We start from the raw sequence: 27077 nt of genomic DNA, 5'->3' as shown, positions 1-27077 counted from the left end.
TCAAGGTCATAGCGTGACATCTAACCATTCACGCTGTATTTGGCCGGAAGCGGTATTAAAACTTGCCAGTTCGAGACAGCGACCTGGGGCGTGATCCCAGGGGAAGCCCCACATTTGAATCGTCTTTACTTATTACGCAACTTTATGCCTGTACCGGACTCAAAATATTTTTTCCTACGTCTCGTTGCTCTTACCCTTAAAGCTCCTAATTTTTGTACTTAAATTTCATCTTCAACAATTATATAAAATCTAAAACTTCTTGACGATGGTGAAGAGTCAATTGAATAAAAATTTCCTTGGATATTATCCATCGTCTAGTAATAAAACGTAAAAAACGTAAAACGACGTTTCGGAGATGGGACTCTATCTCCGTCTTCAGGTTCCTACTCAGTTGGGCCCACTAGATAGAGCTAATCCCTATCTCCGGACGATAATATCCAAGTAAATTTTTATTCAATTCAACAATTATATCTAAATTAATTTCAAACCCATCCTTTGTATTTTACTCTCTTCGAAAATATGTCTGGTACTAAATTTCTGCTGCAGAATTACGAGTGATGAAAAATATCCTGTATTTACTACCTTTCGCCTCTTACATGGTCGAATTATACATATCGGTACGATTTTCGATATGAACAGCATAAGAGTGACGTCATCTCAAACATTTATGCTATAAAAATAAGTTATAAATAACGGAAACATAGAAAAAGCTTAATTTATTATATTACTTTATTGTACATAGTAAGATAAAAACATGGCGACCGTGCGGAACACGTATCGACCATTTTTTCTCATTACGATAACTATTATATTATCACGAACCACCGAAGACATGTGTCTGAAATTTGATGTGGCGTTGTTATACATTTTGTGCGGACATTTTTGTATGTAGAATAACATACGAGACGGTTTCATGAATATTTTCTTGTTGAAACGTAACCAATTACGTAATTATTCTCGGCGTAAATGCCGTTGGTCCCAATTCCTGTGAGCAGCACCGTAGCATGTCCCCCCCCCCCCGGGCCGTGTTTCAAGTCGCCCGGTGACCTCGACAATCAGCTGACCTGATCTCTCGTCGTTTATTCAACCCTAAACCGATCTCGAATGCAATTAAAACAGAGCGGCACGCTATTATGCATTTTGCGTGGACATTTTATTAAGGAGAAAAGAGCACATAGCGTATTTATTATAGTTTACTTAGTGACCATGTTTGGGGATATTAATGGCTTCTCACACGGAACACTTGCTAATAAACTGCGCATCAGACCAGTGTTTGTCAGCTCTTCAGATGAAAATCATTCGGCTAAACGAACTTGTTATGATCTGAATATATTACACTTAATATATGAACACTTAAAATTATTTTTTATTTTGACTTTTGAACACAGGATAGTTTCGAAATGTAGCTCAGGGTTTAGTTGTGTTTATTAACTAAATACGTGACACGTAATTGTATCACGTGTCGCTAAACACAAAACTCACGTGGCAGAAAAATCCAAGTAACAAAGACTATCAATAAGATCTTTAGTAGCATTCGTTCAAAATTTTACAGTGCAAGTACGATGATTCATCACCTCAGAATTAATTCTCAGGTGTAGGTGCGTTTGGTCTAAAGACGATGGAGTCAGTGCGCATGCTCCATGCTTTCAGTAATCTCCCCCCCCCCCCCCCCCCGCCTTTGGACAGAGAACGCATTAGCTGTCCTTGGGATATTCATAGTGCTGTGTTTCTATACGGAGACAAGTCGATGTTTCAAATGAAGATGTAAACATTCATTCAAGAACACTGCACCCTTCAAAGCTATGCATAAAGCTGACTATAGAAGCCGATAAAATATTCAAACTGTCATAAAATATATTAAATAAAAATACTGACATTTGTACGAATAACCATCTACACCATAAATTATCACAAATACTTCTATGTAATTAATAATTCGAGGAATTAACTTTGGGAAATGTTTCTTTCAAATACGCAAGAACACAAAAAAAATTCAAAGGACGCGTTAATGTTGATGTCATAATTTAACGATTTCGATTATTCAAATCCTAAGACATGACGAAATAACTCCGAAAATTACATTTTCAGTAAAGAAGAATAAGCACTGACCTGTGATTGCACTGCTGACAGGCGAAGCACTCCAGGTGATAGACGTTGTTCCTGGCCCTCATCACCATCTCGAAGGCCGGGATCACTTTAGAGCACGCAGCGCAGTGTCCAGTGTTGCCAAACAACCTGCAAAGATATAACATAAATCAAGTTGCCAGTGTAACTTTTACGTGCCTAAAGTTGTGACATTTATATAACGTTTAAAACACAAAATGCATTACAGGCTTAAAGGCCGAAACTGGTTGATACAGTTTAAGAAAATAATCGCTCTTGATTGCGAAAATCATGAAAACTACATATATCAAATACAAAGTTAATGATGGTTAAAGTAATTGATACAGGTTTAAACTGGCTAGGGACAGTGTCCGAGAGTAAGCTTTTACGTTTGACTGTATTCATCTGCTTCATGGTAGGGACAAGTGGCGGGCTCTTGTGAACGCGTTAATAAACCTTTAGGTTCTATGAAAGTTGCTAAATTTATTGACTATATGTTAGAAAGCCAGTTGGTGAACCCGTTCGCCATTCACCTAGTCAGTCATGTATTAGTTCGTTTATCTATACGTTTCTGTACTTCCCCAACGATTGTGTACAATGTATTTAACTTGTCTTGTCTACTCGTTATCTCCGAATCGCTCATTCAAACTCCAAACAGCAAGTCGTGCTGAATGTTTCTCACCCCTGGAGTGGCAGTCGATAAATCAGAGTAGCATTTAGCCATCATAACACATAAAGCTTTTCTTTTGTTTGCACAAGGCTACAACATTTCCAGTGGACACTCACAGATGGCGACATCTGTCACACAAACCCCGATATCGTAAAGGACCACACCGGACTTTATGTCCAAACAAATATTTACACTTGCTGGTCTGTTAGCAGAAGGAATTACTGTGATAGCTGCTATAATTTTAAATTGGTTTGTTCTAGCTTCCTTAAGGGCGGCCACAAAGTTTATATTCATAGGCAGAAACTGTTCTGTGCAAAGCTTAACTAAGGTTTTCACCGACAGATTCTAATATTACTAGTATTTTCTGTCATAAAAGTAACGCTAGTAGAAGTTATGAATTCATACTTTCGGGAAACGATTTTCGAAATGACTTCACAAATCAAGATTATTGATTTATTAAATATAATATAATTTAAATATTAACTTAAGGTTTAAATGCTAATTTTGCTAAATTGCAGGCAATATGAAATATAGATCCTAAAGAAGAGACCATTTTGAGCTGTAATTTTTCAATTTATACCCCTTTACCCTGGCACCGGCAAATCATTACGCACTGATGCAACTTGTATCTGCGTTCATAACACTGCGCAACAAATTTTTGGGTCATTTCTTGTTATGGGCATGAAAGTAAGTTTGCGTTTTTACATTTTGGAGTGCTAAACACGGAAATAGTGCTTAAATTGGCAGATTGGCTCTTGTTTTCGTAAAAAAAAATAGTTTGTTATATTTATACAAGGTATTTCTTAGTTATATAGCAATAAGATATAAGTTACGAACATACTTTTGTCAAACACAGCGCCTTTTCGCCTTTCGCGTGTATTTAGGTTCTGGAGCATCCCTTTTCACCATAAAACAATAATCGGCTAACATGCCGGCACTCAATTTGCTTTTGTATCTTTGCTCCATCGCTGAGATGTCTTGATGAAAACGCTCACCATGTTCGTCGCTGAGGGCACGACAGTTTGACGGGAATAAATCCAGGTGTGAGTACAAGAAATGTTTCTTCAATGACATGTTTTCCATAAGAAGTCAGTGAGTTCACCTCCAGTTTGATAGAATTCATCACAGTCTTTATTTCGACTACGAAATGTTGTCACTTTCACAGAGTGACCTAGAAGATTACATTGTTGTAGCCTCGAGGCCAAAAGCTCTGCCGTATTCTTCGGCAGTTCAAGATCCCTGATGAGGTCATTAAGCTCGCTTTCTGTGATCGTATGTGTTTCAGAAGGATAGAGGCTCGTACAAAATGGTGGATCCCTTGACGTAAATAGCTCCGTGTATATCAAGCTCAACATGAACATCATCAGTGGCTTCATCGTCATCGGAGTCCACAGAAAGACTTTCGGGTGGTACAGGAATAGGTAGTAGTTCACCGTGAGGGACGGGGCGAATTGCAGATGGCTCCCTCCATACCATGGGCACTGCTAAAGGCACAGAACGTCCCATACGATTCACCCACGCGTTGAGTTTTGACGAACAGGTAGTGCAGCTTACGTGTGGAGCCCAGTTCTTGACCTAATCGCCTACTTTACACCCAAAGTACAATTTGTAAGCCTTTTTTATGGACTGAGTTAACTTACACTTTCTAGAAGCAAACGTGACTTCTCCACGTACGTAACAGAAGTTATCAGGACTATTCACACAATTACATGAGACAAATACTGCGGAAGAAGTAGGAATCTCACAGAACATGGCCGGATTCGATGAATAGCTCAAGAGTTGAAGACGCATTTGAGGCGGCAACAACTTATCACGTAATACAGAGCGGGATGACTGTTGCTGCTCACGTTTAAGAGCCTGGTGGTACTATAACTGATGATAATGTAGAGAAAATCGCTAATATGAGACCCCAACCGTAAACAGCATCCTAAAAATTAGTCAAGATTGGTTAGTTTCGTTTTCATAACATTTTACGTGTCCAACATTGTAATCTCCATTACCTTAAAGTTGTCTTCACATAGCGAATGTTTCGCATCGTCGCTTTGTTTGCAGTTTTAAATATAGTTTCCATGTAGGCCTTAATTTATTCTAGCATCCTACCAGTTTTGCATGTCTTCCTATAATTATAGACAACGAAACGTATACTATGACGATTCAGTGTTGCTGTCAATGTGAATACTCCGACATTTCAGGATGTTACACGCAGAGCCGCTAGTGTCGCTCCTACGCGGCCTTGCTGTTGCTACTGGTATCGGCGGGCACACGATACAACGGGCCGTGTCTTATCTGTACGTGCTTGGCCGTAGAATCTTAGCTGGCCACGGTATTAGGCCCAAAGCTTCAAAGTTATTACCTCAAAAGTCCGCTATTGCACACTATTCAAAGTTGGTCTGTCCGGTCCATGAAATAAAGTTACCATCTTCATGACTACTGCGTCCTATTCAAAAAAGCAGTTTTTTTATATTTTCCCATTGCATGCTAGGGCTTGTACGTCCAACCCAAAATAATTTTCCAGATATTAGTTGTTTTTGATTTCCAGTCAATTAAACTAAAATTTCTTAATCAGACCATAACATGATTTAAAATTTATTCAAGGCATTGACGTCAAAATGGTTGCTATCTGCTCGATATGAGGAAGATGAAAAATGCAACAAGAATTTTTGGCATTTTCTAATCATGCAGGGATGGAAATGGGAAGACAATATTAAAATTTTTATGAATTTGAGAGGATGATCGAATTGGCTTATAACAATATTCTGTGGAGATTTTAAGCACCTGAGGTGGAAGGACAAGGGCGAATCCTTAGGACCCTCTGGCTAAGGGAACTGACTCTGACGAGAATAATGGCACTTGGAACTCTCAGGCTGTAGTTACAGCAACTGGTGTAAGGGACGGGTAATCCTGAGAAGAAAAGTCCGCTACGTTCCGGGCTATGGGAGAGTGTAGTTACACTTTCAATTTGAAAATTTATTCACATTGAAGCCTCAACTGTACCTGAGGTAGTCTCTCCTGCAGAGGATGAGGTCCGCCTTCGTGTAGAGCGTGGAGCCTACCTCTCCCAGTCTGCAGTCGCAGCAACCGCACTTGAGACAGTCCTCGTGCCAGAAGAGGTCCAGCGCCTTCAGCAGAAACCTGCAATGGCAGTCAATTCAAAGTCCGCTGACAGCACAGGGCAGTGTTACTTTTTGGCTTCAGTCGGTTTATAGTGGGCCAGAAGCAAAATCAAATTTTAGTTTTGAGCATCAGTCAACCAAACGTAGCGCCGGACAAAATTATATTTCATGGGATCTTCAGTTGTTTCAATGAAAACCTCAATTACGTAAAAAAAGAATATATAATTTATTAAGTCGGCGACGTTCATAATATAACGACAGTTCGCATGTTATTGTCGTCAAAGGCACAATGATTTTGTAATGGGTTATCTTGTGGCCAATTTACGTTTTGTACTCGCGGATTACATACCGATGTTTCGAAGGCTGTGACTCAAGGAAGAATATAATTTATCCAAATTTGTTTCTGATACTTTGTACACGTGTCAGAATAACCCTGTTCTGACTAAGCAAATAAAACCTTGTTTTATTATCACTCGACATGTCTCACTTTCATGTAACTCAGTACTCTTATAAGACACAAATAAATGTATATCGATACTTTGGACAGTAGTCACAAATGAAACAGCCTTTTACTTTTGTGTTTTCTAATATGACTTCTTTCCACTCAGTTAATACAAGGGGTTATCTATATATAGTACAGATTTTAACTGCAAGCTACTTGGCCCACTTCAATTCGACTGAATCATGTGGAGACGAATCTAACCTTTCTGTGATCTTCTTGCCGCAGCCAGCACACTCTTGCGGTGAAGTGTTCTTCTGCGTCTCCGCTTTCACATCCATCGTCATCATGACACCTGGAAGAAAAAATCAGGGTCTAATCAGTCAAACTGCTTCTTCTGCATTGATTTGTAAAACTCAGCTTAAATAATCACCAACCGTTTCCATGCTGATTAATTTTTTAAAAAGCCCCTGTTATATTTTACCCATAAAACCTAATTATTCGTATTACTGGAAAGCTAGGAACAGATTTATAAGATGATGGCGGGTCACATTAATTTCGATTACATTTTGAAGTAACTAACTCCATAGTACATAGTCCTTTTTGAAAGCTAATAGTCGCCCAATCTTCTACGAAATCCGAACGTTCATTATCATGTTCTCAAGACCCCGTCAACGGAACGTAACGTCAAGTCAACGCCTAACTTTTCCGAAAGGTTACTTTCGTCAGATTTTTAAGCATTATTTTATACGAATGTTTCATATCTTTCTTGCGTGCTAAATGCCTGACTATTCTCATCCTCCGTGATCTGATCTTCCTAACAATCTTAGGCGAAGAACACAAACTATTTTTGATGTAGAAACTGCACAAAAAACTCGAATGCTAGTGACACTGGCGTCACCTGCAACGCTGAGGACAGTTTCGGCAGAGATTCGTGTTCAGTCGGGAGAGATCGGGCCTCGTGCAATCATTTTCCACTGGACGTACTTGAAACTGCTGGAAACTCTGTCAGCATCTGCTGTGAGTGAACGAACTGCTCAAAGCAGACCGCGCCGCTTTGTAATTGATAACTAATGTTATCGTAGTGAACACAGTTAAAATCGGAACGACACTCTGTGTCACTGTTGATGTATATTTCTGCTGGCATCATCAGCAAAACCATGCAGAAAATACAGAGTTCATTTTAGAGGCCGTACGGACTGTTAAATAAAATCGAATTATGACGTCACCATTTTCGAATCGCTTGAGCAGTACTTAATTCCATCCTTACATATTGTGCTGCACCTCATTATGAATTTTTTATACACCAAAATATTCTCCTCAAAATGAATTTGTCCTTAAAAGTAAGTGACCAGGTTCACACGCACATAAAAACAAGTAAAATACAAATGTAATAATTTTAGATAGCAAATGGAAAGGTAAAAGGTTTTCTGACTGGATGGTAGCAAACACGCCTCAGATTGAAAAAGAAATACCAAATATCGCTTGCGTAGGTTATAAAAAGTTAATGAACGAAGATTCAATGCAGAAAAGAAGGCAAAGTACAGAGTTTTCGTGAAACTGTGGCGTTACAATAAAGTGGATGGGGTGTCTTAGCGGACGTCAGCAAATGGATGAATCTTCCTTGGGTTTGTAGAGATAATGTCAGAGGAAGGGGGTTTCGCAAGGGTGGCTGAAGTCCGATTCATAAGCCGGCAGAGAAGTGACTTATTTGAAGTTACTCCAACTGGACTCGTTGGGGTGCAACCGCAGCGCCACGCTCGGCAGACAGCGCAAACAAATAGCCCTAGTTGTGCAGACCGCAGACACAACTTGTACGTTCCGGTATGAGCCGCCAGGAGCGCTGTTCCAAACAAAAGAAGCAGCGGAAATATAGCTACTTGCATGCTGACTGTCGATAAATTAGACAAATAAAATATTTTACGATTTATGTGCATACGTAAAGACACAAAAATCGGTAAGAACGAAACGCTTTCTGTGGTCTAAACGCTGAATGGATTAGAAGGCTATGTGGGCCTCATAACCGGTCAAAACGCGGCGATGAAAACAAACTTTTATACTATTACTGGAAATGTAACTCCAACAAGGATTTATCCAATGGGGAAAATGGGCAGCTGCCCGGGGAACCCTGATTTTAGAAGCCCCACTGTGTGAGCTTCGACACGATATGCCCAAACATTGCCAAACTATGCAATCACCTCTTAATATTATATTTTCGTATTTCTAGTCTATGCTACAGCAAGTTTCCAATAATTACGTCACATGTCACTAACATACAGACGAATAAACCGTTCCCTTTTGTGATTTAACATGTCAGAAACACAATACGTAGAAGAAAAGAAAATGGGCGATGTAAGTGGCAAGATTTTACTTTGTCCAGGATCCACTGTTGAAATAATACGGCTCTAAATCCTGCATTTTATAGTTATAAGGTTATATTTTGTTCACGACATTTCAGAAACAATTTCTAGATGAAATGTAGAACACAATTATATGATTCAATTTCGACTAGTAGCAGCTGAATTTGTTGAAAGATAATTTTTATTTCGTGCAAGAGATACAGATACCTTGAACTTCATAATTTGTACTTTTACCCAACGGTATTAAACCAATTCAAGCAGATCATAAGATCTAATACAGAAGAATGCCCTTCACATATAAAAATTGACTTGGAAGGATATCAGAATTTCTCGACTTTCACAACCAAAAACCCGAATGAGTACGTAGAAAATATTTTTTTGGAGGACAATATGCAAGAACGTCTTTTACATACGCAGAACCGTTCAGAAATTATAGAAAATTTAATCTCTATATTCTCATAAGCATAGGCCAAATGTATATGTAACCAGTATATTTTTGAAATACACATGCAATCATTTTCTTCGTATTTGTAAAACCGTTCCAAAAAAGACGATCACTTCGATCAATCGATTGTCACAACCTTCGAATAGTAGCTTTCTCCAGTGATGAATTTCTAGTCTGATATTTGTTTAATATGTCCCTGTCTAATCATCCGTCTATGAATTGTCAAAAACACTAGTCACTCACAAGAAGGAGGTTACTATTTGTTTCTGCGCCAGCTGGTGGAGCGAGTTGTGTGGTTTGAATTTTCAAGTGGACCTGAGGGGAAAACCCGCCACACGTCATTCCTATGGCCCCCCAGCAGCTGCTGCTGCCATCTACCGCAATATCAGACGACAAAGCGACTCTCATGTGTTTGTAGATGAGCAAAGTTCCCTAAAACTAGGAGCTCTGTTTGATCGTAAATATTGCTCGGAATACACAGAGAAATTATTGCTATACTGTCTGAAAGTGAGTCGTCAGCTTTCTCGTACTAACACTTACAGAGACTTTCAGTGTTTATTACTAAAACGTTTCAGTCTGACTAAGGACCCACAGAATATATATAACTGAGGCAGTTTTTTTTAAAAAAAATATAGTATTTTAAATAAAATTTTGTTTTTTAGTATTTTCATAGTAACTTACGATCGCCACCACTGAAAATCCTGAAACAGTTAATGAGTTAAAATTCCTCAAGATTACAGTGAATATTTTATTACACCTACACTTAGACTTAAGTTATATATTTGTTTAAAAACACGTCTTAAAACATCTCAAGTTTAAAATTTAAAATGTATCGGTGAAGAATGAGACTCGAAAATGGGTATCATTTCTATTTCTTACTCATGAAAACTACACCCTCCCCAATTACTCACCAAAATGAAAAAGTCTGATACTTCCTAGCATTTAGAAATACTTTTGTTTTCTATTTATCAGTTTCTAGCATTATTCTAACAATCATTTTCTAGAGACACATTTCATTTACATTTGATATTTAGTTTATTAAAAATTGATGTAGAAGATTAATGTAATATACACATGTGATTTAAGAAATTACGGAATTTAATTATTTTTGGGAAAATTATATTAAGAAATACCTTAGGAGGCAGCATGTTACCTAGTGTAATACATGAACAACTTAGATACAGTTCTTTGTTACGAGTCCAGGCAAGAGCCTGGTCAGAGTACAAATCACAGCAGAAGGCGAAGTGCCGGCTGGTCTGGCCTATTATTAGATGAGAATTAGACATCGATGGAACAATGACTGACAGCGGAAAGCCTATCAGCTGAAGTTCTTGGGTCGAAAGCATCTGTGCAAATACTCGACTCGTGGGATGACGAACACGGAGTTCGCAGCGACTATGTGAGCTCAGTGCAGTTGTATTACAGAAGTTACACGAACAAGAGAATGGAAAGTCAGATTACATCTTTCATTGGGTAGTTGAAAAATGTGTGAAGTTTGTGGAGACGACAAAGTTGGTAAAGTGGAAGATGGATCATGCGAGATAGTGTAGGTAGCTGCGCCATCTTGATACAAGCGAAACCATTCCAGCAGGTTCACCGACAAGCCGATACAGAACAGAGCGAGTCTGTGCAAAGTCGTCTGGTACGACTGAATCTTTCTAGACATCTGTACCTGATGGAGCTGTGGTCAGTTTCAGGATCTTAGCCATCTTGCTAGCCGGTAAATAGCTCTAGGAATAATGCACAGGCGCTAACACCATAAGAAACTGGGCCAACTGAACCCAGTCAACACTTAATTTTTTAAAGGGTCCGAGGTTTTGTAATCTGTTTATTTTCTTTGGTCTTTCAAACTGATTCTACGTGTATTCTTCATTCACCCATGCATGCTAGATGTCCTTCCAAGTCATTGATCTTGAGTCAATCTCCGTAATTATATTAAGCGAAGAGTACAAATTATGAAGTCTCTGTAAGCAATTTTCCCCAGGTTTTTGCTAATTTCTTCTTCTCAGATCCACTTACTTTCCCGGGATCTTGTTCTCAGACACCATAAGTGTATCTTCTCCTCCTACGGTAAGACGGCCTATTTTATAAACATAAAAATGAACAGCAAAATCATGCTTTTGTGGACTTTAATCTGCAAAAGTAGATATTCTGAAACGACTGTTAGAAAAAAGGTTTTCCGAATTTAATCTGTTCCTTATTGTATTCGTAAATAAAATTTAAAAATGCTAAATTCGTTATAAGATATTTAAATTTGCCATACTTTGGAAGGATTTGTTGGTTATAACAGGCCCTATAATATTGTTACGCATTCAGTTGACGAAACAAAAAATATGGGTATTTAATAATTTTCACTGCATTCTCTTCTAAACAACCATCTTCATTAATAGAGTCTAATAGAGTTCTTTGGTTTTTTATGTTATCAGTACTTTCGACCAATAAATTACCAGCATCAGTATAGATTAGAAGAAGTAAGAGTCCCATTTCAATTCGAGTCATCTTCAGCTATTTCGTTTAAAAAAAATTTTGATCAGCCATACCTTTTCAGCTTTAGGTCTATACCAAATTCAGTAAAAATGTGATCACAATATTAGTCTCCGTGTCACTCTTACAGTCGGTATACAGCTGATGTACTGTCCCATTATAATTCAGTTCATCCAGGATCTTGAAAATATTTCAATTTGTTTTAAAAATTCTTCTGTGATACTCTATAGTAGTCGTCATCAATTGGTCACAGAAAAATCGTGCAACGTTGCAACACGTGTTGAAATCCAGCACGATTTAAAAGTTGCCTGTACTTGATAAAACAGCGAAAAGGATGCATGAATATCCTTGCGTTTAAAAACACTGAAAATTTATCTTCTGTGCGGGAACGCTACAAACAGAAAAGAGAACATGAAGAAGCAGATAAATAGAAAAAGGTAGAGAGATAAAAGAGAGTACAATAGCAAGGTTACATGAGAGAAAGACGAAGGGGGAGTGGGCGAACGGAAGACAGAAAGAAAAGTAAGGATAACTGAGGAATTACGTTGTCTTATACGAGAAGTAGCGTGTGTGAAGTGCAATCGATAAATATAACATGAAAACGAGGTGTAGCGGATAAGAAGCTGCTGTTCTGTTATCACTGACAGGGCACGTATAAATTATGTTCAGCAACCAGCTGCTGAGACGGACGGAAGAATAGCTTGTTGTTAGGCTGGAACCACAGCCCCTGCTTTGCTGGCCACAACCAGAAGATACGTCTGCCTGTCTGTGGTCAGTCGACCGATTTATGTGCGGAAAGTCCACTCGAGCACCGGCCATAAATTGCACCTCAACCAACAGTCGGGTTCCGAAGGTTTGACCGATTTCTGTAAAACGCTTAACATTAAAATTCGCCTATCGGGTGACATCGAATTATCACAAGAAGATGATAATTACGAAAGAGATTGAAAAAGTAAGGGCAGTATTGGAATATTTTCGCTGTATGATTGGCAACACTTCTGAGGTACGGCCATGCCGTAGCTCAAGGTCACACGGGTGGACTTAACTGTTAGTGTGGTTGGTGACAAACAATTACGCCCATACTCGATATACATTTAATGATGCATCTCTGTCCGTTTTGCTTTTTAATTCAACCAATAGAAACTCGCAGTTGCATGTTGCTTGACATAGGTGAAATCCTCTAGTGGCACATTCATTATACACCTCACCCACTCGGAAGGAAAGAATGACAAACAATGAAGTGCGTACGAGTGGATCGAATTGTTTAAAAGCAGTCTAAACAACGTTGCTGAAACAGACAAATGAGGACGCCCATCCACATCCAAAACACATAAAAACCTTGTGTGATCAAACAACGATTCTTAGAAACTGAAGGGTAACTATTAGGGAAATTTCTGCAAGATTGCATATTAATGTTTTAACTTTCTGGCGCTAAGCAATACTGTAGCAACAAACTTTACACCACAAGCACAGATAAACTACAACTAGACCCTACTCGCAGCATAATACTCTCTGACTTGTACCTACAGTATGACCAGGCCTCAGAAATACTACCAATCACACGACAAAAAAATTTACCATTATTTCCCTTACTGGCATGTGTCTCCATATAACTTTGTGTGCTTCCGTGTTTATATTTTATCCTACAGATTTGACATTTTATACGGAGAGATCGCTCTAAACTACACTTATTTTTTCACATATAAAACAACGACAAGACGGAAGCGGAAAATAATTTTATCTCTTCGAGGTGGCCACTTCAGGATCGAAACGCCGGATAATATTTAATTTCTTTATCAAACCAACTTGCGACTGTTTCAACTATTGACCTGTCTTGTGCCTTACGCCCAGCAAACAGGCACGGGTTTGAGCTTTGGCATGGTCATATAGTTCCATAGCTCATTCTGTTATTTCTGATATTGTTTCAATATTTGAAAAATACATATCTCAGCCTTGCCCATTTCTGCAGGTTCACTGACACTAGAAATCAGGACATTTATCTTCTCCTGATTTTGTATTTATAACATATTTCTCACAGTATAAAGTGCAGTAATTTAGACGAATTTTGAGCAACACTAGAAACATCTCATAATTTTTTATTTATAATTTATTTCTCACAGTATAAAGTGCAGTAATTTAGACGAATTTTGAGCTACACTAGAAACATCTCATAATTTTTTATTTATAACACATTTCTCACACTATAAAGTGCAGTAATTTAGACGAATTTTGAGCTACACTAGAAACAGCTCATATTTTTTTATTTATAACACATTTCTCACACTATAAAGTGCAGTAATTTAGACGAATTTTGAGCTACACTAGAAACATCTCATAATTTTTTATTTATAATTTATTTATCACAGTATAAAGTGCAGTAATTTAGACGAATTTTGAGCTACACTAGAAACATCTCATAATTTTGTATTTACAATTTATTTCTCATAATTTAAAGTGATAAAACTAAATATCCTTCCAGTGCAATAATTAAGATGAAATTTGAGCCAAACAAAAAACATCTAATAATGTTCGTTTACAGTTCAAATACAAATATATGTCACTGTCATAAACACGCTCTAAAACTCTTACACAGACAACTGCAAACATTACGGTGAGATATTTGCTATGATGAGAGGAAAGCTGAGTAAACAGTGTTAGCACGCACATGCACGTTAACATGATCGCAGGTCAACAATTTGGGGGGAAAAACTTGTTTTATTTAAGCTTCGGATAAAGCACATGTGGCTAGTAACGCATTCTCTTCTCGGCGTTCATAAATTCAAACAACTGGCCTTTCACGATGTGTAACTTATGTCACGAATTATTGATTTATTATTTAACTATCCTGTAACTCTTACTATTGTTATTTATTATACTGTATCATGAAATAAAAACTTTAATTCTTGTAGCAATGGATTATTATCCCAGTTTATAGCCGATAGATTTTAAATTGTATTCAATAACAACTCTGGGGCATGTAACGTTTGTACCAATTTGCAAATGGGTGTCTTATAGGATGTTAAACTGTGTAATCTAGTAGATATTCATTGGCACTTTAGAGGAGTTTACGACATCCGTCTTCGGTGTGATGACACCTTGACTATGGGGACAGTAAGCTCCTCTGAAACGTCGGTGAACATCTTCCAGACTACAGAACATTGGGGATAAAGGCAAATTCTTAAGGAGAAACGTCATGATCTAAGTTGTTCACGTAATATTTTTGAAACATGGTTGACAAATCTTTTACAAAATATGATTATTATACAGCCTAATGTACAAGTGATTAGATTCACACTGAAATTTATTTTAATATAGAACATTTTAGAGACAAATATCGTAACTCTATTCCAAAACTCAAACCTGCCATGAATTTAACAGAAAGAAACTGCCCATTTCCCGCATGCTTAATTAATTATCTGAGTTACTTAATGACACTTTAATAAGTACATTTTGAACAGAACGATATAATAATATATGTAACACGTATTAAGAACAAAATGTATTTCAGAATAGATAACAATGGGATAGATTTCTTGGCGGAACTGGAATATATGAGATTCTGATGACATAAGGGTTCCGATACAAAGTGTATAATCCCAATTATTTTAAGGGTAAAATATTACTTGGTACACCATATTAATTCAAACGATGTCCTGATGAACGATTCATGACATAATCAATATTTCATTGAAGTTTTCTGTCTTCTGGGATGTTGCGCTGTGTAGATTCATCGCCCTGATGACGGAGGCAGTATGACCTTTGAAACGTTGGTAGACATCTACCATACTACACGGCGCAACAACCCAGAAGCCAGAAATCTTCATACTCACCGCTGTGAAAACCTCAAATCATACAAATATTTAATTGCCACAGAAATGTTATTTCTAAAATTTACATTAAACTGATTCAACTTTATTGGCGTGTTCAAAGTTTTGAGTCACTAATAACAACTGCACCTGCTTTGACTTCAAACCCATCAGCCAACTAAGCAACATTTTCCAGCTTTGATACAACGGAACAAACGTCTTTCTAGTACAGTTTGCAGCACGAAACATTCCCGTAGGCCTGTGTAACAAAACAAGTTACAGTTTCCAGGTATCTAAACACTAAAACCAATCTGATTTGTTTGCGAGCCAATCCTTCAATTTCTGGTAATAAAAAAAGCTGTTAGAGACAGTGGGTAATGTCGCATGCACCCCAGGCAATAATTGTGATTATTTAAACCCAGGCAATCCATGGCAGCACACAAAAAGCGAATTAACTGCCCTGATTGGCTGACGTACCCCCCTCTCAATAATCGCTTGCTCAGCAAGGCCCCCCATCCACCCTCTCCCAGCCGCAATTAACGCTGTGTTGCTGGATTATCTCACACACAGTTCTCCATTACCTCCGACTCCACTATGAATTACTCTCGCCATTATTTAATTTTTTCTGTTCAACTGGAGAGAAGTCCCGATAATTGAGACTACAATACGAATAGCGAATTTATGACGACACATGAAACATTTTCCAATTCTCTGCGTGCTTGGACCATTCGATCAATCGATTGGTTCTTCATTATCGACGGACACGTTGTTTCACGGGCGATACGCTGATACGCTTTTGGGGGAGGGGGGGTACTTGTCTTGATCCTACTGTTGCGTAGTCCCACACTGTATTTTTTTGAATCTGCAGTCAAATAAAAATGAATCAATGGGGGAAACATAAACTGAGCAATGTTTTAAATATTTGTATATCGATTTGTTGTCTGTTTCAGTTATGTGCAGCTGTGGCCATTCCTCCGACACAAACACGACCAGGAGTTTAAAAGAAATTGTCTGCTAGATCACAATTCATAAAGTCTACTTAGTCTCTGCTTCATGTGGAGGCCTATTTTACGTAAAAATAGAACAGAAGTCAAAACATGTAGTGTGGCTCGCGAAAACGTTCAGCTAGGCCTAATATCAATAAGAACATTACTCTTTGTCAGTTTTTATATCCCATGCATAATGCAGATAAAGAATTTTTAAAAAAGGAACATCGAGATAAAAGAATTCATTCACTGAAGTTTTGGCAGACGTTACAACATTTGAGAGATCCTCGCAACCTCCATTAACAGAGCGATCACGTATCGCCCTGATGATGGAGGCAGAAAGGATCTCCGAAATGTCAGTAAACTTCTACCGCACTACACGGTGGTACAAGCAAGAAGACAGCCAGCCATCTTAGTAAACTTTTCAATTTAAATTTTCACAATTGAAGTGCACATTATATTTGGGGCTATATTAAATTCGGGAAAATACTATATAGCCTATTATATATAATTGTGGTAGTGTAGTGCCACTGTGGTCTAGCGGTTAGAACGCTGGCCTTGTAATCCTGGGGTCTCGGGTTCGATTCCCGGCGGTGCCCGAATTTATAACTTGTGTTGGGCAAGGCCGTGGTCTAGGCAACACGGAGTTTTCCTCCGTGGCATCCCAACAATTACTCCATTCACACACAGAAGAAGGCAATGGCAAACCACTTCTGGATCATCTGCCAAGAACGCATATGAACAGGTCCCAGTCCGAGAAAAGGATGGAAGGATCCTGTTCATATGGACCTGTCGTCAGACAGAACACTAAATAATAATAAGATGAGGTGGTCTAGCGGTTAGAACGCTGACCTTGTAATCCTGGGGTCTCGGGTTCGAATTTATAACTTGTGTTGGGCAAGGCCGTGGTCTAGGCAACACGGAGTTTTCCTCTGTGGCATCCCAACAATTACTCCATTCACACACAGAAGAAGGCAATGGCAAACCACTTCTGGATCATCTGCCAAGAACGTATATGAACAGGTCCCAGTCCGAGAAAAGGATGGAAGGATCCTGTTCATATGGACCTGTCGTCAGACAGAACACTAAATAATAATAATAATAATAATTAATTGAGAGCCTATTGTGGTATTTTGGATTATGACGCCTCGTAATCATGTCGGTGGCTATGAATATTTCGGAGCAACATATCGCTTCCATCATCAGGGTTGTTGAATTTTTTTTTTCGTTTTGGTACATGAAACATGTCTGCGAAATAGCTGAGTAAAAGATATGAAACGAAAATAATACAAGTTAGAAAGATACGAAGGTCGATGTAAGTGAAGTGACAGGGGAAGGAAGAAAATGCACATTAAAAAGCTAGGAATCACAGCAACACTGGAGAGGAAATGGTCCTGCGGATGAAGAGACTGAATGCGGAATATCTCCATATTGATGGAGCTGCCTGCCAGCATTTATCAGTTCTGAAAATTAATGTCTTATTTTTCCACTCCGTGCTCCCAGTCCAGCTATCTCTCAACTTTTATCGTTTCTCTCATTTTTCCTCTTTGTGCTCGAGTTTAATTCCGCCTTGTGACGCACGTCACAATGCTATCTGTTCGACAAGAAGTGCGTCTGACAGCTACAGGGGAACGGCGCGCCCTGCGGTTAATTGACGAACTACTTACATTCCGCATAAAAACTTCTCACAACACGTTTTATTCAGTTAAAGTTTCGTAACTTGATTGTTTTAAATTATTCTACGGGCTATTTAACTATTTTACGTTTTTATTAATTTTTATAATGAACCACCTCTCGTTAAAACGCGTTAAATTCATTTACTTTCAACTGACAAGACACAACCAACGGTTCTCAAACTGATGTTCATTGCTATGGTCAAGATAGGGCGGTTCAGGCACCGCCCTGAAAATTTTAAAATAATATAGGCATTGTAGCATGAAAGAAGGGGGGTTGTGAGCCCACCTCACGCACACACACACACACACACACACAAATAAGAAATAGACAGTATACCGCTCTAGAAATTTGAAATATTATACATATAAGAGCCAGAGAAAATACTAAATTATTTTATCTATTATTAAAATTCCCCATATTAAATAATTTGCTGGTTACTCGTTTTCTGTGGGTCTTATATTGCAGTTCTGCACTTAAAAATGTAAACCTATCATTAAGTGGCGACTAGAACGAGTCCATGCCAAAATTCAATTCAATTCAATCATAATTCTTATAACATCCCTGTGCTCAAATAAGTCTCCGAAGTTACATTAAGGGGTGGAGGTAACATTTCGCTTGTTATTAACCTCAACAGCAGATGAATGTTAATGGTCAACATCACCCCCCACCCCCACCCAGTAACTGCATCTACCTTAGTGGATATCCGAGGGTTCATTTGATCGGAGAGTATTTGGGCACAGTGCCCCTGCCGGAAATCGAATACCACCCATCAATTCTGCAGCCATTCACGTTATTGAGTGAGTATTCCGGGTCACAATGGCAAATTTCCGATATAAAAAATGTAAGGTATGAAACTATGACATTCTTCTCTCGTAAAATATATTGCCTTCTGGCTATTATAATGTTGTTATCCTAATAATTAAACAGTAAGACACACGTTCCATCTAAATAAAGCATTTTGTATATTGTAATCAGTGTCTCGCATAATCCAAGATTCGTTTGAATTTCTTTGTGAATGTTATTTAAACTATTCCATTTCAAATCCCACAAAAATGTTTTCTCTCGTAATACAAAGCGTATGTACAGTAGTTAAAATCTGTACACCAATCTCAATAGAGTAGTAAAGATTATCTCAAACCAACGCGATGTTCGAGAGTGATAATCGACTCTGTAAGGCGGAGTGATATAAAGTTACACAGCGTTAAATACCGGTGTGCACATTTCATGCAGAATTCCACGTAGGCTGTGAAACTTTATACCGCGGTGTCGTACCTCGTTGAGAGAACCTTAAATACTTACAAAATGAGTTATTTACCACTTCTCATAAATCATTGGCTTTGGTCTTGTTTTACTGCAAATACAAACCCGTTATTGGAAAGGTAATCACACTACAGATACCAACCACGCCGTAAAGTTAGAAGTTATTACACTTGCATTTCATTAGATATTAACCGTGTCGAACAATATTTATCATAAATTTTGTGCATTATAATTAGGTCTATATTTTGGAAACATGATACGATTTTCAGGAAAAAATTCAACTTAACGTAAAATGCAGATAAAGTTCTTACCGCTAATATTAACAACAACAACGACAATAAATTCGCTCAAAAATGTTTATTGTCGACATCCCTAAAGCAAACTTAACCAAGAATCGCCAAGAAATAATCGAACATACAGACATGGCCTCCTCTGTTTGTGATCTTGTAGTTCAGTGTGAATAATGCGTATTATCAAATTCCACCAATGTTAACGGTATTTGACTCAACTACAGTTATTTACGCAGATTGGTAGCACAGACGTAAGTGTTTTAGTTCACAAGGCTGCATGAACCGTAGAACAGAATGAGCTGTTAATATGTTCACAGCTGATGAGTAAATAAAGACTTGGAAGCAGAATGTAGTGGCTACCAAAAAGCTAACTACGCACGCGCAAAACATACTCCCTTGGCTGGTTAAACAATTACTGTGTAAGAAACGCAATGCTGGGTATGATTAACAGTGCCTTCGAACTAAAACGGTGGTGCACTTACGCAAACGGGATTTCTGTAGTGGGGAAGACTTTGACTACTCAGACAAGGGACAACTGTTGCTGGTGGGAGATTATTACCTCATGAGAAGGATTTTGGTTGGTTGGCTCTCTGGGATTTGAACACAAAAATGATTACTTTATTTGGCTAATGGTCTCTGTGACTTTGGGGGGAAATCACTTTAGTTGAAGGCTTCCAAAACTGGGAAGGACTTGTAGTAATCCTTTTGAATTAAACCCTGGCATTTGACTTACAACTGAGGAAAAGCACGAGAAACCTTAGTCAGGGTAGCCGAATAGTTAGACCGCTCGCTGCGCCGACTTTGCCGTCTTTTCAGGAACAACCTTGGCTGGTCTATTAAACATCAACCCCCTCGCTTGTCCGTGGTCGGCACAAGTGCCTTTTAAGTTGAGTCGAAATTCTTAGTCAGTGCTTTTATATGGTCGGCGAAGAAACTCCAGATCTGGCATGCGTAATCCATCACAGACTGATGCGCTGTTTGTAGAGCACACAACTTCTGACGGACAAGATGCTTCTACCGTTAAGGAGGGGACCAAGCACGCACAATCGTTGAGCTGCCTTCTTTGCCACCTGCGGTGCTCTTCGATAATCCTCCAAGTCCGTAACCAGAGCTCCAGTCTACTGAGACAGGACTCCAGATAATCGACAAGAAGCGATGGACTACGGGACGTGGCTACGAGAACCGTGTCATTCTGAAGGCTGTCGGCCAGGGTGTCATCTTCTAATGCGACTGATCCCTGCTACTTCAGAATTGCAGTGTATCGCTCCACCGTACGTTTCTCCACTCGTTCAGCAGATTGGTCACCGACCTCTGGAGGCGGTTAATCTGAGCCTTCAGAGCAGGAACCGCGCTGTGACCTGTCAGCCTCTTTCTGGGTCAGAGTGGTTCAAGTCGGGAAAAGGCTTAACAGGGACCGATTTGGGTGCTGGCAGGCGCGTTGAGACGTCATCTTTTCGGCCGCGTTCCCCTTGAGTAAGCAGCGCCCGGTTAAGTTGTGGTAGATAAAGAAATAGGTTTGGCAAGGCAAACCTCTGGCCGAACCAATGAGAGAGAGGAGAATATGAATTGAGGGGGGGGGGGGGCAGTCGGAAACATTAGAACAGAGGTTAAGATCGTCTATGCCACACTAACATTCTCACATCACAGGCAACTGGTATTAGTTACTTTTGTGCGCGCAATCAGCACTAGCAGTGACAAGTAAAAATCGTAGTCCCAGCTGTAATAATCATTCGTATTACCGTTCAAGTAAAACGAGATCTGACCCATTCGTACAATATCACGAAGTTGTTACAGTTCTGTCAGTGAAATGTTCGCAATTGCTGTGCCCAGAACGGCTTTGTGGCCCACGTAGCCTCTTGTCCAAATACACGAACGAATAAATGCGACGGTAGCGCATGGCTTTATTTGTGTGACTCTGCGTAACTAAACGGCTTGTTGTTGAGTACAGGGAGGATTAAACTTAAGTAAGTTGCATTCCGCCTCCTCCTTTAGTGGGCTATTTTACGAAATTTAATTAGCCTATATAAATAACCATGACGATGTTAATGTTTAATTTGCAAAAAAATGAATTACGTCTTATTTATAGTTTCTACTGATGAACACTGCAATAAATTGTAACTGTAATGAAAGACAATTAGGCAGACTTTCCATAGGCTTAGTTGCTGTTCCTGGGCTAGAGGTAGCATTGAAAGGGTTAATTATTTCATCATTTAAGATATTTAAGTTGATGTATAGCGCTAACATAATAGAAATACTATATAGCAAATAAATCTAAATTCAAATCCTTCAGTAGCCTGAGACGCGTTAACCGAAGAGTGATTGTGTTCTTAATGCTAATTTAGGCAGCACAACTTAGCTTGCGAGTCACACTGCTTCCACGTTTATGCCAGCAAAGAGGGTTCTATTAAACAAACCCGCATGTAGAAAGTAAATTCTATTGTGAAACAAATTTCCTCTGGAGAAGTATTTTGACTGTGATGTCCCGAGGGAGACTGCCTCAGCACATCCATAAGGTTGAATATTGCGTGGCAGCAGAAAGGTGGAGATAGCATCTTGATGGAGCACCCCTATATACAACGCCCTAATGGACACCATTTTGTGGCTGGATGGGGTGGAAGGCAGGTCTTTCATTGAATATTTATCCTGAAAACGACTACCACGATTACAACCCGCTTCAGTGGAGATATCAGAGCATCCCCAGGGTTATAACGGCCTCTGGCGACTGTTTCGTTCAAACTAACTCCAGCAGGTGTAATGACTCGGTTGTCAGAGTCTCGTTTGTAGGTACCAGACGGTGAAGTTATCCTCAAGGTAGGATTATTACATACGCCCTACGACTTATACTCAATTTGATTGGCCTTTGACTACATTTTTATATGTAAGCAGATATGGAATCTTAAAAATTGTCAGGTGACATTTTTATTTTAAATTTAATTGAAAAAATTAAGTTTGATCAATGGTGCGTCATTGACTATTTACAAATAATGACATCAGCAATAAATTATTTTATTGATCTCGATGCAACACTGCAGAAGACCATCGTCTTACTTGTCGCCGTGTGAACCTCATTTCTCGCCAATGAATATATAATTTCACAACTTAATTTTGAATAATATATAACGGATCACGTTGCAAAAATTGTTTAACAAAAGGCACATTTGGAAAGAATTTACTCAAATATGGTTTATGAGATCTTATATATTAATTGGGGGTCCGCAATGGCCGCGTGGACTGAGGCGTGGGCCTTGTGCCGCTTGGTCACTGGGACCGTGGGTTCGAATCCCACTGAAGCCATGGATGTTTGTCCGCGTTTTTCTGTGTTGTGCCGTCCTGTGTACAGGTAGAGGCCTTGAGAAGGGCCGATCCCTCGTCCAAGGAGTCCTACCGAATGTCTATAGATCAAGCCAACGAAAAGTTGGGACAAGTGCTCAGGCACTTGAAGAACGGGTCGTTCCCAGTATCCCCAGTAAATATTAATTACGTAGTCGCTGCATTGTGATTAAACACTCAATGCATATATTTATCAGATTGTAAGAGGTCTACAGATGTTTTGAACCTCAGTGTCGGAGATGAATAAGAGGCTCAATTTGCACTGTACCAGATTAGAACACTTGGACACGATTTTACTGAACTGGTATACTATATGAACATCTAGGTTCCTGTTTTAAGAAATTCTTTCAGATACTATGGAATAATTAATATTTAATGATAGATATTAACTACTTTCACATAGCCATCATATTATAGCAATTATAGGTAATAAGAGAACTCCCCATTGAAATCATCAGTGATATGAAAATGTTAATACAGGAATTTTATCTGATAAATATAATTCCAGAGAAATTCATTTCTTAATCTAATATATTAATACAACTCACATTCAGAATTGAATCGTTTAGGCTAAAGATTACAAATAAAGTACCATTATTTCTTTTATAAACCAAAATTTAACTCTTGCATATTAAGGCAGTGGCTCCATTTCCAAGAAAGCGACTGTTTTCTGAACTGTAGCGCCGTATATCGTGGTTGAAGTTTACGGACGTTTCAGAGGTTCCTGCTACCTTCATTATCAGGGCTTCTAGGTCCTCGACTGACCCTGACTCTACCCCCACCGGTCCGGCAAAGGCGCTGTCTTGACTGACGGCGTCCTTTGTCTCGAACCGATTCCATACGCGCAGTTTAACCATCACTCTAAAGTTGGATGTAGTAGGGACCTCTGAAACGTCCGTCAACTTCTACCAATTACACGACGCAATAATGAAGAAGACAACCATCTTTGTATTAACAGTCGTGAAAACCTAAAATCTAACTTATAAGTATTTCATATTTATTTTATGACCAAGAAATAATGATGTCCCTTGTATCACTGAAGACGTTGTTAAGACTTGCCAAACAATAACTCATTTATCCACATCAATCATTCACAGAATATAAATAATGTACGGAAACAAAATGTGCTCTCCCGTCCATGGACTTCATAATTCTGTACAATGCAGCAAAACAGATTTGCACGTGTAAATGCTCTACAACAGAACAACACCCGTAAGAAATTATCTTTTCTCACAATTTGTAATACCTTACATAACTCAATATAACTACGCACAATCAATTCCAAAATTGAAAAGTGCTTCAGAATCTGCTTGCCTTTAGAAGCTTCCAGAAGAAATCACGCAAATCGTTAGTCATATTTCCTTTCAAGTCAGACTGGGTGCTATTCTCGCACTGTGTTCTGAATTATCGAAATCTCGTGAAATTTACATATCGATACTGTGTCGAATGTTCTGAAGTCCTACGAAGCAGCAGAACAAATTTCTGTCAGTAGCTTATATCAGCGTATCTCAATGTGCCAAAAGCGTTTTCTGTCCTAAACATTAATTATATTTTACCTGACAAGTGCACTGAAATTATCGAATTTTGATCTTCATGTTTGTATTTAATCTTCTGCCCGATCGAGGATTTTAATGGATTTTCTCAGTTCCTCGAAGCAAGTACTAGGATAATACATTAAATTAGCTACAACGGCTTGATTTCACATTATTTAAAATTAATTATTCGTTATGTAGACTTAGCTACTTGTAGTAAATTTAAATAAACCACAAATACATACACACTTTAAAATTAAAATATAAAAGTTATAATATTATTGAATTAAGATCCCACTGGAAACGTAACATTTTTAATATTGTAATTATTTTCTTTTAAAGAAGGATTTATGATGCATTTGAATTAAAAGTTTACAAATATTAATAAATTCAGTTCCACGCCTAGCCTGAATCACAAAGTTCCTCAGTCTCTCATGTGAAATCTTACGTTCAAGAGATTTCAACAATGTGTGTCCCTTACTAAGGTCGACGCTTGATTTCAAGTATTTGTTACCAGTTATTCGACTCTTCTGACTACAATTCTAAAGATTCAATGCCACTTCACAATTACATAGTTGGTAGTCCTGTGTTATGTAAAGTCAGCGATGTGCAGGGCAACTTGGATCGGTACAGTGATCAGACAAGACATGGGGAACTTGATAATGGCGGCCGCCCTTATCCCGGGGCGCACGCCAGACATTAATCCCCTGCTCGGGCTCTTAATCCTGCAATCAGGAGCGCCCTTTTCCTCACGTCCCGTGATTAGCCCGGAATTATAGTTTTTGTTGTGAAATGTATGCGCTGAGGCACGTCGACTGGACGCAAGACAATCTCCTACGTGAGCAGAATCCAACTTTTTTACCCCTGGAATACAAATTTAAAACTCGTAATATTGTTTTCCTTTGTGTTGGCTAATGTTGTTTTAAAAATCTGCGCATGCGATGTCATCAAGTCAGCACTGGGTGTAATATGCAGTCTGAAATGTTTAGATTAAAGAATTTGCTACTACCGACTTTTATTTTTCATTTTCGACACCAAATTTTGTAATGAAAGGATCTTTCTCCCATAATTTAAGACCAAAGAACCAGAATGTTACGTAGTTCTGAGGTACAACACGTGAAGAAATTGAAAACATAAATATTTCTAGAAATTACGAGACAACAGAGCCATAGGATAACCATTGAGCCCAAGAAAGACTTAAAGACTTTCGTAGGCTACAGTCTTGAAGTGTGTACCAGGTATAGATGAGACGATAATATTATAATGTATCGAGAAAATAAGGCATGACTGGATTTAACTGATTCAGAACGCCAGACTATGGAAATTTGTCCGAACTACGTAAAACGGACTCCTACTATGCAGAATTTGAGGTTTTCACGACGGTAAGTATGAAGATGGCTGTCTTCTGGGTTGTTGCGCCGTGTAGTCATCGCCCTGATGATGGAGGCAGCAAGGACCTCTGAAACGTCAGACTACACGGCGCAACAACCCAGAAGACAGCCATCTTCAGACAACTACAAGTCGACAAGCTAATAGTACTGCCATTTCTCTTTTCAAAGTCGATAGCTTTACGAAGATAAATTTCATGAAATATGTACAAAAATAAACATTTATGAGCTCAAATTCTGTTATTAAACAGCTACTATGCTCTTTCTAATGACGATGTCGCCATGTTTCCAAGCTTTAATACTACGTCTTATAGGGCAAGCTTGCTTTGTATTTCAAAATATGTTGGAAGCTTCAGTTAGCCCTTACAGTGCGAGGGACTTTGAAGGTAAACAGCAAACAGCCTGTGACGTCAGCACCAACGAAGTAAAACGATTTATCTGATGATGACTTGTGAGATGACCAAACATCTCGTAAGTTGTTGAAACATAATTCAGTGAGTATACGAGGGTTTAATAAGGCAGTAATAATACGGCAATGTTTGGAAAATAAACTCTGTGCGTGATGAGCATGGTTGCCTAATTTTCACTCTAAAATTACTGTCAGTTTACACGAAAACGTGGCCCAGTTTTATAAATATAAAATTTTATTTAAATTAAGCCCGAATCTCTGGACACCCATTCATTCAAGTATCTCTTGCACACGTAACTATAAATGTGTGCAAGAATTTCTAAATATTTTACTCAAGAAATTATGTCTTTCTCGTTATCCTCTCACATGCTGCAGAGAAATAAACATGAACAGAAAAATGAATATAAGAATTATTCGGTGTCGTAGAATAAAGTTGGCGTTGGACATTAGATAAAGAAAATAAGTGAAGGGTACAATTACGTAACAAAACCTCTTAATTTTCACTCTTCACACAATATTTTAGGGCGATGAAGTCAGGGATGATGGACGAGGCATATAGAAAGTATGAGGGGAATAAGAAATCTTATCAGTAAGTCTTCCGAGAAGAAACTGTCTGCAGTGCTTGCACCTTAATCAGAGCATAATTGTAAACTTTATCTCGGAAAAATACGATGCGAGTGTTCTTAATTCATTTCGCTCGGGGTTTGGTTCATTGGCGTACGTTTATCAATACCGTCTTGAACCTTCGGAAACTTCTTCATGAGCTTTTCAAAAAATATTACGCA

The 27077-nt window shown here is 38.6% G+C and overlaps 1 protein-coding gene and 1 long non-coding RNA gene across 3 annotated transcripts in view; one reads left to right on the top strand and one right to left on the bottom strand.

Moving 5' to 3' along the window:
- The window catches only part of LOC110831755 (LIM domain only protein 3), a 233735-nt gene that overhangs the window by 38836 nt on the left and 167822 nt on the right, over positions 1 to 27077 (bottom strand). For both annotated transcript variants that reach the window (XM_022068108.2, XM_022068106.2), the window contains 3 exons: positions 6590 to 6680; positions 5768 to 5905; positions 2110 to 2235 (listed from right to left, as the gene is read on the bottom strand). In XM_022068108.2, the coding sequence (XP_021923800.1) occupies positions 2110 to 2235; positions 5768 to 5905; positions 6590 to 6675 (350 nt within the window). In that variant the 5' untranslated portion in view covers positions 6676 to 6680. The remainder of the gene's footprint in view (positions 1 to 2109; positions 2236 to 5767; positions 5906 to 6589; positions 6681 to 27077) is intronic.
- LOC147872304 (uncharacterized) lies at positions 10559 to 17518 on the top strand. Its single transcript, XR_015537415.1, has 2 exons — positions 10559 to 10850; positions 16371 to 17518. It is a non-coding gene; the product is annotated as an uncharacterized LOC147872304 (long non-coding RNA).

The sequence above is a fragment of the Zootermopsis nevadensis genome, unplaced genomic scaffold, assembly GCF_977971745.1.
Source record: "Zootermopsis nevadensis isolate Lab colony 2312 unplaced genomic scaffold, Znev_1.0 Znev_ptg000028l, whole genome shotgun sequence".
NCBI classification, from domain to species: Eukaryota; Metazoa; Arthropoda; class Insecta; order Blattodea; family Termopsidae; genus Zootermopsis; species Zootermopsis nevadensis.
The sequence above is the reverse complement of the archived record's forward strand: the minus strand, read 5'-3'. Positions and strand labels throughout refer to the sequence as shown.